The sequence below is a fragment of the Hipposideros armiger genome, unplaced genomic scaffold (assembly GCF_001890085.2).
Source record: "Hipposideros armiger isolate ML-2016 unplaced genomic scaffold, ASM189008v1 scaffold_868, whole genome shotgun sequence".
Lineage (NCBI taxonomy): Eukaryota > Metazoa > Chordata > Mammalia > Chiroptera > Hipposideridae > Hipposideros > Hipposideros armiger.
The window spans coordinates 260,487-278,398 of NW_017732218.1; the positions used below are offsets into that span (position 1 = coordinate 260,487).

At 40.3% G+C, this 17,912-nt stretch overlaps 1 protein-coding gene across 1 annotated transcript in view; it reads right to left on the reverse strand.

The window, feature by feature from the left end:
* MTFR1 (mitochondrial fission regulator 1) overlaps positions 1-17,912 on the reverse strand; it is a 30,373-nt gene that overhangs the window by 3,237 nt on the left and 9,224 nt on the right. Inside the window, exons 4-5 of the mRNA XM_019629827.1 lie at positions 1,914-2,146; positions 1-61 (exon numbers count right to left, since the gene is read on the reverse strand). Coding sequence (XP_019485372.1) covers positions 1-61; positions 1,914-2,146 — 294 coding nt within the window. The remainder of the gene's footprint in view (positions 62-1,913; positions 2,147-17,912) is intronic.

Sequence of the window (17,912 nt, forward strand, 5' to 3'; positions counted from 1 at the left end):
GGGGGCGGGGGTGGAGGGACACAAGGTGGTGCTGGGGTAACAGTGGTAGAATCTACATCACCTACAGAGATAAGGAAAAAATCAATTTTAAGCCTGGTGGTGATAGGTAAATAAAAATTTTTATGTTAAGGACTTTTGTATGCTTGAAAACATTATCCTTAAAAAGAATCTCAGTTATGTAAGCAGCAAGGAAGTTTCAGTTACTTGGTTAGAATCTAAATGCCTGAATCTCAGTCACTGTATCATTTAGTCCCCAACTATCCAGATGGAAAAGTTCCATTTAACTTAACAGGAGTGGTTTTGTGATATCAAAAGTTCAAGTCTGACTGTGGCATGGTTTTGAAGTACTCTTAGATGAAATCATTTAGTACTACAACTTAAAAAAAAACAAAAAAAACTATTTGATAAATTTATGTTCATTTAAAGTATATTTTACATATAAGACTTTCTAAACCCTGCATTTGACTAGAATGTGTTTGAAAGAAGATTTAGATTTATTGCTGAACCAATTTCTGGGGGAAAAAAAGGTGTTATCTTAATTACTTCTTGTTTTGGAAATTAAGCATAAGAATTAAAGTGGTTGTAAAATAAGAACCTTGGCCCCGGCCCTGGCCCTGCCCCTTTGGGCCTTTGAGCTGCAGCCTTTGCCTTGCTTTTGCTCTGCCCGCTCCTAACCCTCTGGAGGGCACTCTCTTCTAACAATGGTCCTGAGCCACTGCCTTCTGCTCGGCCGCTTTTACCTCTTTGAAGTGTACTTTTTCTTCAAATAAACTGCTCTTTCGCTACTTTAAAATAAACCAATAAATAAAATAAGAACCTATCTCTCTGCATAATTAGAGGCTCTAGTTTTTTTGTTGGGTGAACTATATTGATTACAGGGCACTCCAGGCAAAAAAGTTTTACTCAAGCATTTAGATTATAACCAGAACTCCTACCATAAATCCCCCAATTATCTCACTATTTATGGCACTTTTCCTAGTCTGGCAGGAGAGAGAGAAATGCAATTTAGAGTTAAAAGAAGAAAAGGGCAGGACTGTTGAATTTTAAAGGTACCCGCCAATTTCATTTAAGTGACACCAGTGACTCCTCTGGCATTTGGCGCCCAGAGTGCATGTGTCTGCCCTCTGTCCACCGTGGCCATACGGGTGGGATTCAACGCCAGGAGCCCAGGCAAGTGGCTCCGAGGCAGAGTAACTGTCCTGACCCTTCAGACACAGCTGGTTAATGCTGAGTCGAGCCAGGACTCGGGACAGCACTAGGAAAAACAAGCACTACTTGCCAACAGGTTAATGGACTAGGATTTCAAGGCTATGGTTTCTTCTCCAAAGTGACACAGCCACACAAACAAAAGCAACAGGATTCGACCAGGAGTCAGACAACCTGGGTTCCATTTCTACTCTGGCCCAGAGAAATGATTACTAAGTAGCTACTGTGTGGTAAAGGCATTTTATATCATTTCCACATCTCCTCCCAGAGTAACTCCATATCACCTGTTGTTACCCCCCGTTTAGAGCAGGAAAGGAAGGTAAAAGGCCAAGCACTGGCCTCGGAAGCTGCAGGTCAGGAAACAGCACTCAGCCTTGAGGACTGTTCTGGGACGACCTATCACATCTGATAGGATGGGTGCCATTGTCACAGACACGAAGTTCCCCACAGCATTCATCTGATAGCAATCCAACCGCGGGAACTGCAGTGTTTTCCAAACACACTCACTCGTCACCCTCTCTGACAGCATCAAGGTTGTTCAAAACAAAAACCGCTTAGACGTGACTGCGTCCTGGACTGGACTATGCAGAGGACTGACCCTTGGTTTTCTAACAACCCCAATGGCTGTTATTTGCTAGTAAACTTCAAAAAGTGGTATTCTCCTGATTTCCAGTTTGCTGGTTAAAACCAATGGCGGACTCACTGACCTGTAACGAGGTTTTGCTGTTCTTGCAGGATCACAATTTTGGCAATTTGAGCTCTGAGAGCAGCAAGTTCATTCTCAAGAGCACAGATCTTCTGCAGCGCTTCCTCATTTGCCAGTGGTGTCTTCGGGGGAGGCTCCTCTGGAGACAGGTTTGGTAGGGAACACGGCCTGCTCGGGGGCTTCTCGGAGAAAGGAAGATCGTCCTGACGGGGTGGCCTTGACTGGACCTCTGTCCTGCAAGGAAGACAGAAAGGCTGACTGTCAGGCCTTGTGAGAAAATATAAAAAATCAGTGGCAGTTAATCAGAAAATATCAGAACGTAACATCCAAGAACCACTTTTCAGGCTGACTTTGTATAAGTCCTCTCCTGTAAGGTTCGAAACAACAAAGCACTTGTCAACCTAATGTAGATCTATTTCAGGCCTGGTTTTCTTGTTGCCATCACTCTTAACCTCTAGATAATACGCACAAGCCACACTATCAAGCGGCATCACCAATTCTGACAATTCATGTTTTGATTTGAACTAAGTGACAACACTTTTTAATGTTCTTAAAAATGGTACACTAATTACTAGTTATATTTGGCAACAAAATTAAATCAATAATTAGCCCTTCCCCAGGGTGCTGGCTTCTGCATTTCAATGTCAGTATTTTCCATGTATAACAATATATCAAGTTGAAGACATGTTATAACAGTATGTGCCAAATACAGATTCAGAAACTGAAAAGGAGAAAAAAGAAGAATTGAACCCATGTAGTAATAAACTACATGGTAACTAAGTAATCAATTAGGTGTTAAGAATTTTTTTAATGTGCGCTGCTCCTTAGCTCCAACTGGAAGTCTTTTGGAACTGCGAATAAAATTCATATTTCTTCTGAACTGTTGATTTGTAGATTTACCATTTCTTCCAATTTTCTACAATTCGTTTTTCCTGGTCTCCAAGCCCTACTTTTTTCCTTCCAGTTTTACTGAGGTATAACTAACAGCTAAATATTGTCCATAAAGTGAATTCACATATTTCAGCCTCCCTCGGTTTCATGTGGTCGTGTGACGGAGTTTTAGCTAACGATGCACGCGGGCGGAATGCTATGCGCTATCTAGGGAGGCTGCTTACAGGGAGATGAGTCCAGGAAAAGGTCCGGTCATCCCCACCCCTTCTCCTCCTGAGAGACGGCCAGAAGCTCACCCTGACATGGAAGGTAAGGATGGCAGAGAGCCTGGCTGGGTCCCTGAGGACACTCTGGGGCCACTGTCAGCTCCAGACTATCTACTTTAGGTGTTTCTGATTTGAGAAAAAAATAAACGCCCATCCCGCTGGAGTCACCACAATTTTGGGGTATTCTGTTACATGTAGTCAAACTTAATCCTAACTGCTATACAACATTAACACTAAGTTCTATTTTAGTTTTCTTTGACTGGATATTGGTATTTTATTTTTTTCTCAAGAGCTGCAACAATTCTTCATTTTACCTGTGTTTTTAATGGGGGAATTCTTGCACTCTTAGCTTTGGGGATTATGCACTGAATTCAGGTGTTTTTCTTCATATCTAATTTTGTTTATTTGCCCTGCTAATTGAACTACCATACACAAGATGCTTGCAAACTGTTTTTTACTTGTAATGTTATCAAACAAAAATATATTGAGAATAAATGTCCTAGCTCTTAGCTAGCAACCAACTTTAATACTGACTATATTATTTGGAATATATGTGGGGTAGGGAAATGTGTTTGGCTTGCAAAGCTTCAATTACCATTTTCTTATCCCCACAAGGGGAAGGAACAGGTAATGAAATTCCTTAAAATGTACATGAAGATCAAAGGTAAAAACATCTATACAGAATAGTACCAATGCTTTGAATATATTAATGTTCTTTGAATGATTGTAATATAGAGATTAGATGCATGTGCTCTAATCAACCTGCAATAAAGAAAATAATTTTAATAAGATATTGAATTTTGTTTTAAATCACAGTGGCTCTTTCTTGATGCAACAGGCTAAATTCTGATTCCTACCCACCTTTCATAGGGTAGGCCAAATAATTTTGTTAAACAGCTCTATACAAGAAATACATTAAGTTACAAGCAAATAAAAATTAGTCAATCTAGTAATGAAGTTTGGTGGAATATTTATGTAGAGTAATATCAGTACAATGTCAAATATTCTTATTTAATATACTTCCTCAACTATAGTCTTGATAACTTTGTATTTTTAACAATACTGAACAATGATTTTTTAAAAACTACTTCTTGAAAGGGGAACTGAGAGTAGGTAGGATAGTGGTAGTGATAGAATTCTAGTCTTAAGAATAATCTGGGTAAAATACAGAAACCTCAAATAAATATAGAATTAAAATATCACACTTGTTCAAAACAACAGTGGAGAGAGATGCAAGGATAGTAGTAACTGAGGCTGAATTCAGAGGAAGGGAGCAGTCAGAAGCAGTGGGCTGGGGACGGGTGGGTGCCGCTGCTGCAACCACTGATGTCGGGGTGAGGGCCACCTGGAGGATGACAGCTGGATGGGAGTGGGGCTGAGCAGAAGGAAGACAGACACTGAACCTGCAGGCAAAAACTCATCTCTCTCCCCCACCATCTTGCATTTTCACATCCCTAAAAGAATGAATATATTCGTATCTGGAAGTGAGGGTGATGGTTTGCTTTCAAATTATGCATGAATGCAAACATTTTATGAAGTCTATATTACAGGAGCAAATAAAGTGAAATTTTGGATACTATTACTGAAAAATGTTGTAATACTGTTTATTCAAGAACTAGTGGTCATCTTAGTAGAGACCATTTCCCCACCTAAAATTATCACAGGAACCAGACGAAGTAAATGCTTATAAGTTTGTTTTTAAATGTTATCATTCAAGTAAGATAATCTTCAAATCCCATGAACTTTTACTCTAAAATAACCAAAACTGGAACAAGACAATTTGGATTAAGAGATCAACTACATGGCATGTCTGAACAGCTTACTTTCTTGAAACTGTCTTCTAGCCAAAATAAATTGTAAGAGAAAATTAATATTTAACAGCAACTACAATGTTAAAAAAAAATTAAGCTTTTATATCTCCCCATAACTCCTGCAAGTAAATTTTATCCTTTTGTTCTTCCATCTACTGAAAATTAAGGACAAAGCACTCATTAATCTTGAATACCACTATGCCCAGGTAAGAGAACAAAAAAGCTTAGGGTCTTTAGCAAACTGATTTAAGTAACTGTGTCAGATCATCTGTATTTTGTATCAATACTATTTTTATAACTTTGATTATGTAGAGTCTACATTTTGCTAGGTGAAATACTATTGATGGTTATGGGTTCAAACAAAGCAATTATAGGAAATGTGTAAGTTTAAATGTGCATTTTTAGAAGCTGAAAAAGGAAAGCAATCCTGAAATGATTGGAGATTTGACATATCTACAGGTGCTCGAGAACTGAAAACAAAAACAGAAATAAGAATTGCTCTGTAATATTCTTGTGTATGAGAAAAGTTTAGATTTTTATGAAAATTCTGTCACATGTTCCTTGCTTTAAAAATACACACATACACCCTTTCCCCACAGACATCGTTTTATAAGGCAGTCAACAAACAATTCATTCTCAGAACCAATCTGTTTTTCCATTCTTCAGAATAGAGGGCTATGAAGAGCTAGAATAGAGGTAGAATCAATCCAAACTAAGAGAAATGCTCTTTAGATTTTTTTGTGTATGATTCAATTTTAAGAAACAAAAACAAATATAAAAACAAAAAGAGGTATCAAGTATAGATGTCCCCAAAGCAGAAGACAAAAAGCCAAAGTGTGATTGTTTTTTAAATATGATTTTGGCTCCAAAGTGCCTTACAGCAGAAGGGTACAGGCTCCTCTGCAGAGTGGAGTGCACATGAATCATCTAATTCTCTTATCTTTTCAACGTTAGAATCAAGGACAGGCAGTTTTGGAGAACTCGCATAAATATGAAAGACTTTTTAAGCTCCACTATTTAAAAAAAAATCTAAATTCAATGTATTGCACCTCTGGGGTCCCTTCCCCTTATTTCAATTTATGAAAAGTCAAAATCTGAGATTGTTTTTAATTATCTCAGTGTCCTAGGAATGGTGGTGTTCCCAAATGATTTTTACTGGCCCTCCCTCACCTTTTTAGAGAACAAGCCTAGAAAGGTATAAAAATACACCACGCTGTCAATAGGATCCAGTTTAGTTCTCTGAAAACATGAAGTTGGGTAGAAAACGAACAATCTTTTCAAAGTGAGCAAGTAGTTGGATAAAGATGACTGGACTGGGGAGATTATGTAGACTAGGAGAAGCCATCCATGAAAGGATTTATGGTGGGGAGTTGGCAGGAATGTTGTGAGGGTATAGACCCAGACCACCTGGGATCCATCACATTAGCTGTTCAACACAAGTCTCTTGTATTTTAAAAGCCAGATCTTCCTAAAAATGATATTAATGGAAATGAAGTTTCTCCCTGGAATGCAGTATATTATTGATGTGCATTATCAGTTAATGTCTAGTGTCAAATAATTAAAATTAAATGGGAGTGAATAACACCTGCTGTTTGCTGCGCTGTGATCCCCGGGGGTCTCCTGGTCTGCGGGTCTCCTGGTCTGCACTCACTCCCGCCCCGGTAGGGAGCTGTGCTGCTGTGCTGCGGCCAGAGCCTACCTGATTACTGAGTCATTTCCTTTGGCGTCTGGTTACTCACTGTCATGCTGGATGAGGCTGGGGCTCTTAGCTGACACTCTTAAAAAGACAGCACATTCCATTTCACACTTAGAATTCCAATTTGAAAAATTAAAAGCTGGATCTCTTTAGTCAAAGTCCTCTGTCTCACTTTAGCCACTATCCTTATAGAACAAATTTTTGTAAATATGTTCAACTTAGCAATTAGATTACAGCCATTCTGAACAAGTGCTACCTGAAATACTTTTAAGTCCTATGAACCTATACATTTATTTAATACTCAGTTTGATACGTATGTGGCACTTAGAATTAAGAACTAGATACAATTAAAAATGAATATATTAATATAGAATGACCAAAACCAGAATTCAACGTTTCATTATTCCTTAAATAATGGACTACTCCAAGTTATTAAAAAGCATGATGACAATGTCTATGTGTACCAGAAGCCAGAGATTACCGTCTTTAATTTCATCATGCTTAGTGCAAGTATTACGCTGTGTGTGCATGTATATCCAAAAACTACACATTCTCCTTTGGCTTCTATTATGAAAGACTAAATCAATTATCTGAGACAAGATTATCAGTTATACTGATTCTTTCAGACAATCTCAACGTTTCTTATAAATATGTGATTCTAATTCTGAGGCCATTCTGTTAATTCGAAGAGAAGTAAAAATGTGTATAGAAATGAGGCCTTACTGTGTGCATGCCACTTTGCTCAGAGTTTTCTCATGTTATCTTTTAAAATGCTCCATTTGAGGTGGGCATTAAGAATTGCAATTTAGAGATGAAAACACTGAAGTTCAGTGCATTTGGGAAAAAAATAATTTGTACAATTAACCAATTATGAAGGGCTCATGTGTATGCTATTTTTCCAGAGACACAATACTGTGACAGTCATATCACAGAGACAGATAAGAGTACTAGTATTCAATAATTTTCAAGACAAAGTAAAAATCCATCAACTCTCACCCTTGTTTCTACTTTGTCCTATTGTTTAAAATATATGGTAAATTTGCTACCTCTTCCAACTGTACAATAATCTGTTTTTCTGGTGTGTGAAACTAATGAAGTGGAGCTTCCCCAAGCTCCCTTCCACGGGAAAATGGTGAAACTTAGATATGTCAGCCTGTTTACTGGGTTTCAACCAGAGGGAAAAAAACCACTGAGAATACCCTTCCCAGCCATCTAGATTTATGTACATCTACAATTTGTTACAATCAATGCAGAATGATGACACCATACCGTAAAACAGAAAGTGTGCCCAATTTTTCTAGTGCTGTGGGCCATGTCACTAACCTTGGAACTCTGGGGACACACTTCATTACATGTCTGTTTCCTTCTTTGTTCAAGTTCAGATTATCTTTACCTAGAGTGCTTAAGGCACCTTTTCAAAGACCCTTTAGCTGATTATTTTCAAAATCTCAGACAAAATCCATTATCCAGAGCCATTATGCCAACTCAATTACTCTATAATCACAATCCCCATAATGACTACGCCATTATGTCATATTCAGTGCAAGCATGACATGTGTTAAAACCCTTTAGAGACTTCTTTTTCCAGAAAGATGGAACAGATGTACTCTTCCCTATTCTTCCTGCTAACTATAACTAAAAAACACTGGACATTATATATAAGACAAATAAATGTTAGGAAGACTCTGAAACGTGGAGAGAAAGCAGACTGGCTGGGACCTTGGGATCCCAAAAAATAACACAGGAGCAACCTCCCTGAGTTTCCTTTTGCCTCATATTTCCCAAGCTGGGTGCAGGAGTCACTGGGAAGCCAGAAAAAAAAAAAAATCAGTGGATGCAAGGAGTAAAGCCCCAATGAAAGACTGTTCTCTCAACAAAAGGACCAAAACACGGGCAGCCTCCCAAGATAGGCAACTTATAAAAAATACCACAAACACCACAGTGGCCCCACCTCCACCACGCAGCAAAGGCCAACTCCCACCCTTACCAGGCTGTAATGTGCCCCAAACCCTGCAGGATTGTGTCAGAGAAGGCAGGGAACAGGGACTTAGCAAGGCACCTCGCCTCTCTGTGCGATCAGCAGACACAATATGGGGAACCTGGAATTCCACCCCATCTAGATCTAGTTCTCCTACCCACTGCGATGGCGTCACAGGAGGCCTTGTGGGGAGCCAGAGCCCTCGGATGAACCGAGGCCGGGTGAGAAACCTGCTCCCACCTGGCAGCAACAAGGTGGCACCCACTTTTCCCCTACCAGAGTGTCATGAGAGGAAGCCAGCTAAAAGGTTTAAATAAGATCAAGTTTCATATATCTGAGATCGCCTCCTCCATCAATTACATCAAAATTACAACTACATTAAAGAACCATGAGAACCACCACCTGAGGACTAGCTGGACAGAATCCCTGTAACTAAGGATAGAAAGGAGACATGTCAGGACAAGCAGGAGGGGTGGAGAAGCAGAATGGGCAGGTGCAACCCCATGGCGTGGCGATGAAGAACTACCTTGGCTGCAGAGACCCTCCCCTGCCCCCAAGAAGTGACTGGTCCCAGCCTCACAACAGGCACCCCAGCCTGGGGCACCAGTGCTGGGAAGAGGAGCCCCCGTATATCTGTCTGTGAAAAACCGGGGATTGTGTCACAGAGAGACACACAAACTCTCACTCTAAGCTCCAGCACAGGGACAGCAGCTTGAGAAGTGCCAGAGACACATGGGGAGGAACTAAATTCACTAACTTCAGGGCGAAGGCTGAGGGTCAGGGGTTGGGGCAACTCTCTCCGCGACGGAAGCGCTGACAAGCGCCACGTTCTGTTGTTCAGCTTTCCTCCCAACCAGTCAGCCTGGCAGAGGAAAGCGCCAAATCTGAGCTCTCCATTAACGTGGGATAACATCCTTCGCCCCACCATGGTGATTCCCAGGGACCCTGCCCCAGCCAACTCGCTATCCCGGCCTCTTCCACCACTCCTCCACAGGAGTGGCCCGGCAGGGCTCATGCTGCACACTCACTCAAAGGACTGACAGCCCTACACCAGTGGCGGCTGCCCTCAACTCGAGCATCAGGCTCTCTAGAAGGTCTACAAACCCCACACTAGCAATAGCCAGCCTTGACATGCATTGTAGCTCCTGTCAAACGACCCCATGTGCAGCACAAGTGGCTACTGGGATCAGTTTGCATTGTAAATTCCACCAGGTGGCCCCAAACCTGGCAAAAGTGGCAACCAGTCTTGGCCCGTGACAGTTCCAACTAAGTGGCCACACGTGGCAGCCAGTCTCAATACGCAGTGTAGCCTCTACCAAGTAACCACAAGCCCTGCATAAGTGGTGGGTGAATTTGGCCTGCACCGGCATCCTCCAAAGAGGCTCCAGACAGCACCGAAGCCATACCCAACCGGCTCCACACTGACACACCCAAAAGGTAGACTTGGCTGGCACCAGAACCCAGCAAAAGTGACCCCTGCTCTGTGGGGTCAGCCCCCACACAATGGCTGGTCTGCTGTGCTCATTGCCAGCCCTAACAGCCAGTTAGCCTAAGCATCAACTACACCAGCAGACATGACACCATCAATTGAGGCCCAACTATAACAAGTGGGCACACAACCAACACACGGACATACCTGGAACACCCAACTCAAGTGACCAAGAGTCTGCACCACTAAGCCCAAGACATCGTCTACATACGGTCACTCCGTCAAGACTGGGAGATGTAGCAGATCTACATCTGTATGTAATATATACAAAACAAACAAAACACACAGGGAGTCAGCCAACATGAAGAGACACATAACATGTCCCAAATGAAAAAACAAAAGTCTAGAAAAAAAAAGCCAAAACGGAGACAAACAATCTAGATACAGAGTTCAAAACACTGGTTATAAGGCTATGTAATGACCTTGAGAGAAGAACAGATGAACTCAGTGAGAACTTCAACAAAGAGAAAACATAAAAAAACAATCAGAAGTGGAGAGAGAGAGAGAGAGTGAGAGAGGGGGAGGGAAGGAGGGAGGGAGGGAGGAGGAATGAAGAAAGGGAGGAAGGGGAGAAGTAAAGAAAAAGAGTGACAATACCAAATAATGGTGAGGATGCAGAGAAATTGGATCAGCCATACATTGCTGTTGGGAATGTAAAATGGTACAGCCATTCTGGAAGAGTTTTGTCAGTTTCTTAAAATAGAAACATACAACTACCTTATAACTCATATGACCCAGAAATTGCACTCATGGGCATTTAGTCCAGAGAAATTAAAACTTATGCTCACTCAAAACCTGTACACAAATGTTTCTAGCAACTTTATTCCAAAAACGGGGGTCACGCCAGATGGCCATCAACTGGCACATGGATAAACAAACTGGTCCATCCATACCAAGGAATACTAAATTCCGGTTCAAAATGGCAACACAGGAAGAATAGGAAGATCCTGAACTCATCTCCTCCCACGAACACACCAAATCTACAGCCACATATGTTATGATACAATTTCCTCTGGAAAAAAAAGGAAATCACACTAAAGCTGGCAGGAGAGGCTGAGACACAATCTCACCATAAACCCCACCCCAGGCACACTGACCCACACTCAGGAGGAAGCTCAAAGCCCAGAGCTGCTTCCTGTTAAGAGTTTAAACACATTGGACACCCCTACTTTTAAGACCTGCACCTGAGATGAGCACCCAAAACATCTAGCTGTGAAAACCAACAGGGCTTGTACCCACGAGACCCACAAGGCTCCATACAGTAACCTGAGAAAAGGTACTTAAAGTGCTAGCATGCTGGGCTCACTCTCCCCAGAGTCCAGAACAGAAGCAGCTGATCCTGCCCAGCCAGGCCTTATGCAAGAGTCTCATTTGCTAATCTTAAAGCATCAGCCTGAGGGGAACTCATCGAACTTAACACACATCCAGGAGCCTGCTGGGAAATGTTCTGGGAAGGGTGGCTGGCAGGCTCTGAATTTAAGTGCTATCTTTGTTTCTCCCCCACCCCACCCCCAAATTCTAGGCCTTTTCCCCTGTCCTCTGCAAGGGCCATCTTTACCTTCCCTTGTGTCTTGCTCCAGAGCAGCAGTATCTCCCAGAGGGGACATTTTACATGTGTCTGTGCCCCAGTTTTTGTCTGGTGCCCCAATTTTTGTGGCTGCCACCCAGGGGACAACCCTTGATTATCTGGCTCTGAAGGTGCGGAGGTCTTTCACTCTTGAGTCCCCTGAGACTGAAACAATTAACAAGACAGTTCTTGGAAGACTGGCACCCCCACTGCACAGACATCAGACAGAAACACATCCCCAGTCTTTCTGAGAAGAAAGCCTCTTGTCCAGGAGCTTTGGCCTGTGGCGCAGGCTTCAGGTGTGGCACACACCTCGAGGCCTACGGAGGTGCTCTCAGGGAATGGAGGCTGCTTGATGGCAGTTTTGCTCTCTCCCTCTGCCTCTCTACAGCTCACCGGTATCTCCCAGAAAGCTTACACCCTTGTTAGAGACCTGATTTCTGTGGCTGCTGCCCAGGGGACACTTCCAGAAAGCCTGGCTGTGGTGGCCAGCAGGGCTTCCACTTGGGGTCTCACAGGACTGTATTATTTGCATACTTTAAAAGCACTGCCTGAAGGTCTGGCTTCTATTGAGCCTGAATCTAGGTACTGACCGAGATCCTCCCCTTTGGAACACTGACAAGTCTTGGCACACCGTCAACTACTGGGGACTATTAAAAAGAAAATAAGGTGCTTAGACAATCACAGAGGTTTGAGGAACAACCAAGAGCTAGGCCAGGGTTGAACGAGAAGGCTCATCTTCTACAAGAGGCCACTCGGTTCTAGACTGGGAGAGATCGCGGTTTCATCTAATCCATAGAAACAAACACAGAGAGTCAAGCAAAATGAAGAAACAATGGAATATGTCCCAAACAAAAGAACAAGATAAAACCTTAAAAAAAACCCTTAATAAAAGGAGATAACTAATTTAGCTGATATAAAGTTTAAAGTAATGGTCATAAAGATCCTCAGCACAGAGAGTCCCAAGCAAGATGAACCCAAACAGGCCCATATCAAGACACGTTATAATTAAAATGGCAAAGGTTAAAAAGACAAAGAGAGAATCCTAAAAGCAACAACAAAAAGGCAACTAGTTACTTACAAGGGAGTTCCCATAAGGTAGTCAGCTGATTTTTCAACAGAAAACTTTGCAGGCCATGAGGGACTGGCATGAAATATTTCAAGTGTTGAAATTCAAGGACCTAAACCAAGTATATTCTGCCCAGCAAGGCTATCATTTAAAATTGAAGCACAGATAAAAAAAGCTTCCCAGACAAGAAAAAGCTAGAGTTCATCCCCACCAAATCAGTATTACAAGAAACGGTAAAGGGACTCTTTTAATAAAGGGGAGAGGGGGGAGGTGGAAGAACGTAAAGATCAATAATAAAGTAGCATAAATATAACCACTTTAAGTGTAAATGGTTTAAAAGCTCCAATAAAAGACACAGGGTAGCTGAATGGTTAAGAAAACAAGACCCTCACATATGCTGCCTACAAGAGACTCACTTCAGATGGAAAGACACACGCAGACTGAAAGTAAAGGAATGGAAAAAGATATTTCATGTGACTGTAAACAAATAAAATGCTGCAGTAGCAATACTTATATCAGACAAAATAGACTTTAAAACAAAGACTATAATAAGAGACAAAGAGAGACATTACATAATGATACAGGGATCAACCCAACAATACGATATAACCCTTGTAAATATTTATGTACTCAATGTAGGAGCACCTAAATATAAAGCAAATACTGTAAACATAAAGGCAGAGATTGGCAGTAATACAATCATAATAGGGACTCAAACACTCCACTGACACCAAAGGACAGATCTTCCAGACAGAAAATCAATAAGGAAACAGCGGCGTTAAATGCCACACTAGACCAGATGAATTTAAGTGATATTTTTAGAGCATTTCACCCCAAAGCAGCAGAATATACATTCTTTTCAAGTGCACATGGAACATTTTCCAAGACATACCACATGTAAAACAAGTCTCAGTAAGCTTAAACAACTGAAATCACATCAAGCATCTTCTCTGACCAGTGATAAGAAACTAGAAATTACAAAAAAAACAACACCACCAAAGAAGCAAACTGGAAAACACACAAACACACGGAGGCTGAACAACATGCTATAAATAATGGGTCAACAACAAGATCAAGGAAGACATCAAAAGGTACCATGAGATAAATGAAAACACAATGACCCCAAATCTATGGGACACAGCAAAAGCAGTCCTAAAAGGAAAATTCGTAGAAATACAGGACTACTCAAGAAACAAGAAAAATTTCAAACAATCTAACCTTACACTTAAAGGAACTAGCAAACAAAGCCCAAGTGAGTAAAAGGAAGGAATTATTAAAGATCAGAGCAGAAATAGGGCCAGCCGAGTGGCTCGTTGGTTAAGAGTTGGCTTGGGAGTGTGAGCTCTGAGCAGCAGAGCCGCCGGTTCGGATCCCACATGAGGGCCAATGACACTGCCCTCTACAGCTAAGATGGTAAACAACAGCTCAACCTGGAGCTGGGCTGCCATGAGTTGCCAGCAACAGCGTAAGCTGCAGCCCCTGCTGCAGTGGGTTGCCATGGGCTACCGTGAGTGGCCAGCAGCCAGTGTGAGCGGCCGGCAGCCGGTGTGAGCTGCCAAGAGCTGCCATGAGCGGCCGTCCAGAGGCCGGCGACCCATCTGCCTCACCCAGGAAGAGCAGAATGATGGTGCCAACATGAGCGAGTGAAGCGACATCCTCCACAACTAGACTGAAGAACAAAAAGACAGTAATTTGTCTGTTCCCCTTCCCCTGATTCCCCAGCGCTGTTCCCTCCCCCAATTCCCCAATAAAATCTTTAAAAATAAAAAAAAAGATCAGAGCAGAAATAAATGAAACCGTCTTAAAAATAAAACAAAACACCAGTACAAAAGCTCAACGAAACCAAGAGCTGGTTCCTTGAAAAGATAAACCAAAGTGATAACCTTTAACCAGACTCATCAAGAAAAAAAGAGATGATCCAAGTAAATAAAAATCAGAAACGAGAGAAGTGACAACTGACGCTACAGAAATAGAGAGAAGTATAATATTACATAGTTATATGCCAATGAATTGGACAATCTGGAAGAAATGAATAAATTCCTAGTAACATATAATTTTCCAACCGTGAATAAAGAACAGAAAATCTGTACTAACCAATTACTACTAACAAAATTGAATCAGTAATCAAAAAATTCCCAACAAACAAGTCCTAGACTGGATGGCTTCACAGATGAATTTTACCAAACATTCAAAGAAGAATTAACACCTATCTTTCTCAAACTATTCCAAAAAATCCGAGAGGAGGGAAAGTTCCCAAGCTCATGTTATGAAGCCACCCTTACCCTCATTCCAAAACCAAAGATGTTACAAAAAAAATAATACTAAAATAAGAAAAAAATTATACACTGATATCCCCGATGAACATACATGCAAATATCCTCAAAAAAATATTGGCATACCAAATCTAGCAATACATTAAAAAGATCATACACCATGATTAAGTGGGATTTATTTCTGGGACGCAAGGTTGGTTCAGTACCTGCAAATCAATTAACATGATACACCACATAAACAAAATGAAAGATAGAAGTCATATAGCATATCAATAGATGCAGAAAAAGCATTTGACAAAATCCTGCATCTATTTATGATAAAAACTCTCAGCACAGTGGGAAAACTCTCAACATAATAAAGTCTGTACATGACAAACCCACAGCTAACATCATACTCAACGGGGAAAAGCTAAAAGTGTTCTCCTTAAGATCAGGAACAAGACAAGGACGCTACTTTCACCACTTTTATTCAACACAGTATTGGAATTCCTGGCTACAGCAATCAGACAAGAAATAAAAGGCATCCAAATTGGAAAGGAAGAAGTAAAACTGTTATTATTTGCAGATGACATGAGAACCCTAAAGATTCCACCAAAAAACTTAGACTAGTAAATAAATTCAGTAAAGTAGGATACAAAATTAATACTCAGAAATCAGTTGCATTTTTATACATCAATAACGAACTATCAAAGAAATTGATACAATACCATTTACAATTGTGTGTGTGTGTGTGTGTGTGTGTGTGTGTGTATAGTAATAAACTTAACCAAAGAGGTAAAAGACCTATATTCAGAAATCTATAAGACACTAAAGAAAGAAATTGAAGAAGACACAAATAAATAGAAGCATATACCTACTGTGCTCATGGATAGAAAAAAATTAACATCATTAAAAAGTCCATACTAACTAATCTATAGATTCAACGCAACCCCTATCAAAATACCAATGGCATTTTTCACAGAACAAATAATCTTAAAATTTATATGGAACCACAGAAGACCACAAATAGCCACAGTAATCTTAAGAAAGAACAAAATTGGATGTCAAACTATATTACAAGGCTACAGTAATCAAAACAGTGTGATGCTGGCATAAAACAGACACATAGATCAACGGAACAGAATAAACCCATGCTATATGCTCATTTACTCTATGCAAAAGGAGGCAAGAATATACAGTATGGTACAGTCTATTCAATAAATGGTGTTGAGAAAACTGGACATATACATGCAAAAAAATAAAACTGGACCACCTTCTCATACCATATAATAAACTCAAAATGGATTAAACTTAAATGTAAGACCCAAAACCATAAAACTCCTTGAAGAAAATATAGGAAGTAAACTCTCAGACATTACCCTTAGTAATATTTTTATTGGTATATCTCCTAAAGCAAGGGAAACAAAAGAAAAAATTGAACAAATGGAACTACATAAAACTAAAAAGTTTTTGCACAGCGAAGGAAACCACCAATAAAATGAAAAGACAGAGTACTGAATGGGAGAGGGATAGAAACCACCAATAAAATGAAAAGACAGTGTACTGAATGGGAGAGGGATAGAAACCACCAATAAAATGAAAAGACAGAGTACTGAATGGGAGAGGGATAGAAACCACCAATAAAATGAAAAGACAGTGTACTGAATGGGAGAGAGATAGAAACCACCAATAAAATGAAAAGACAGAGTACTGAATGGGAGAGGGATAGTCACCAATATATCTGATAAGGGGTTAATATCCAAAATTTATAAAGAACTCATACAACTCAACATCAAAAAACCCCAAATAATCCAATTAAAAAAAATGGGCAGAGGACCTGAATAGACATTTCTCCAAAGAGGACATACAGATGGCCAATAGACATATGAAAAGATGCTCAACATCACTAATCATCAGAGAAATGCAAATTAAAAACACAATGAGATATCACCTCACACCTGTCAAGTATGGCTATCATTAATAAACCAATAAACAAGTGTTGGAGAGGATGTGAAGAAAAGGGAACACTTGTGCACTGTTGATGGGATTACAAATTGGAACAGCCACTATGGAAAACAATATGGAGGTTCCTCAAAAAATTAAAAGTAGAACTACCCTAGGACTCAACAATTCCACTCCTGGATATTTATCTGAAGAAATCCAAAACACTAATTCAAAAACATATATGCATCCCTATGTTCACTGAAGCACTATCTACAATAGCCAAGATATAGAAGCAACCCAAGTGCCCATCAATAGACAACTGGATAGAGATTTGTGGTACATTTATAAAATGGAATATTTACTCGGCCATAAAAAAGAATGAAATCTTACCATTTGAGACAATATAGATGGATCTAGAGGGTATTGTGCTAGGTGAGATAAGCCACACTGAGAAAGACAAATATCTATAATCTCGCTTACATGTGGAATCTAAAGAATACGATAAACAAAACAAAAACAGACTTATCGATACAGAGAACTGATGGTTATTGGGAGGGGAGGGGTGGAGAGCTGGGTGAAAAAGGTGAAAGGATTAAGACAAAATAGTCATGGGGATATAAAGTACAGCACAGAGAATATATAGTCAATAATGTTGCAACAACTACGTATAGTCCAGGTGGGTACTAGACAATTTGGGGGGAATCAATGCATAAATTATATAAATTTTATATGTATATAAAATTTATAGTCTAATAAAAAATATATAGTCTAACTACTATGCCATATACCTGTAACTAATATAAAATAATACTGAATGCTATCTGTAACTAGAAAAAAGAAATAAATAATTGAAAAAGGAAAAAACCCTAAAGTTTATTTAGACCTTATCAGGGACTATATTCCGAGAGCAGAGCTTCAAGAAGCCTTGAAACTGCTCTAATTAGAAGAAATGAGTACCGCTTATTTATGCAGAAAAGCAAGCAGAAATACATCTGGTATGTCAGAAATTTCAATTAGAGTGCATACATTTCAATGAT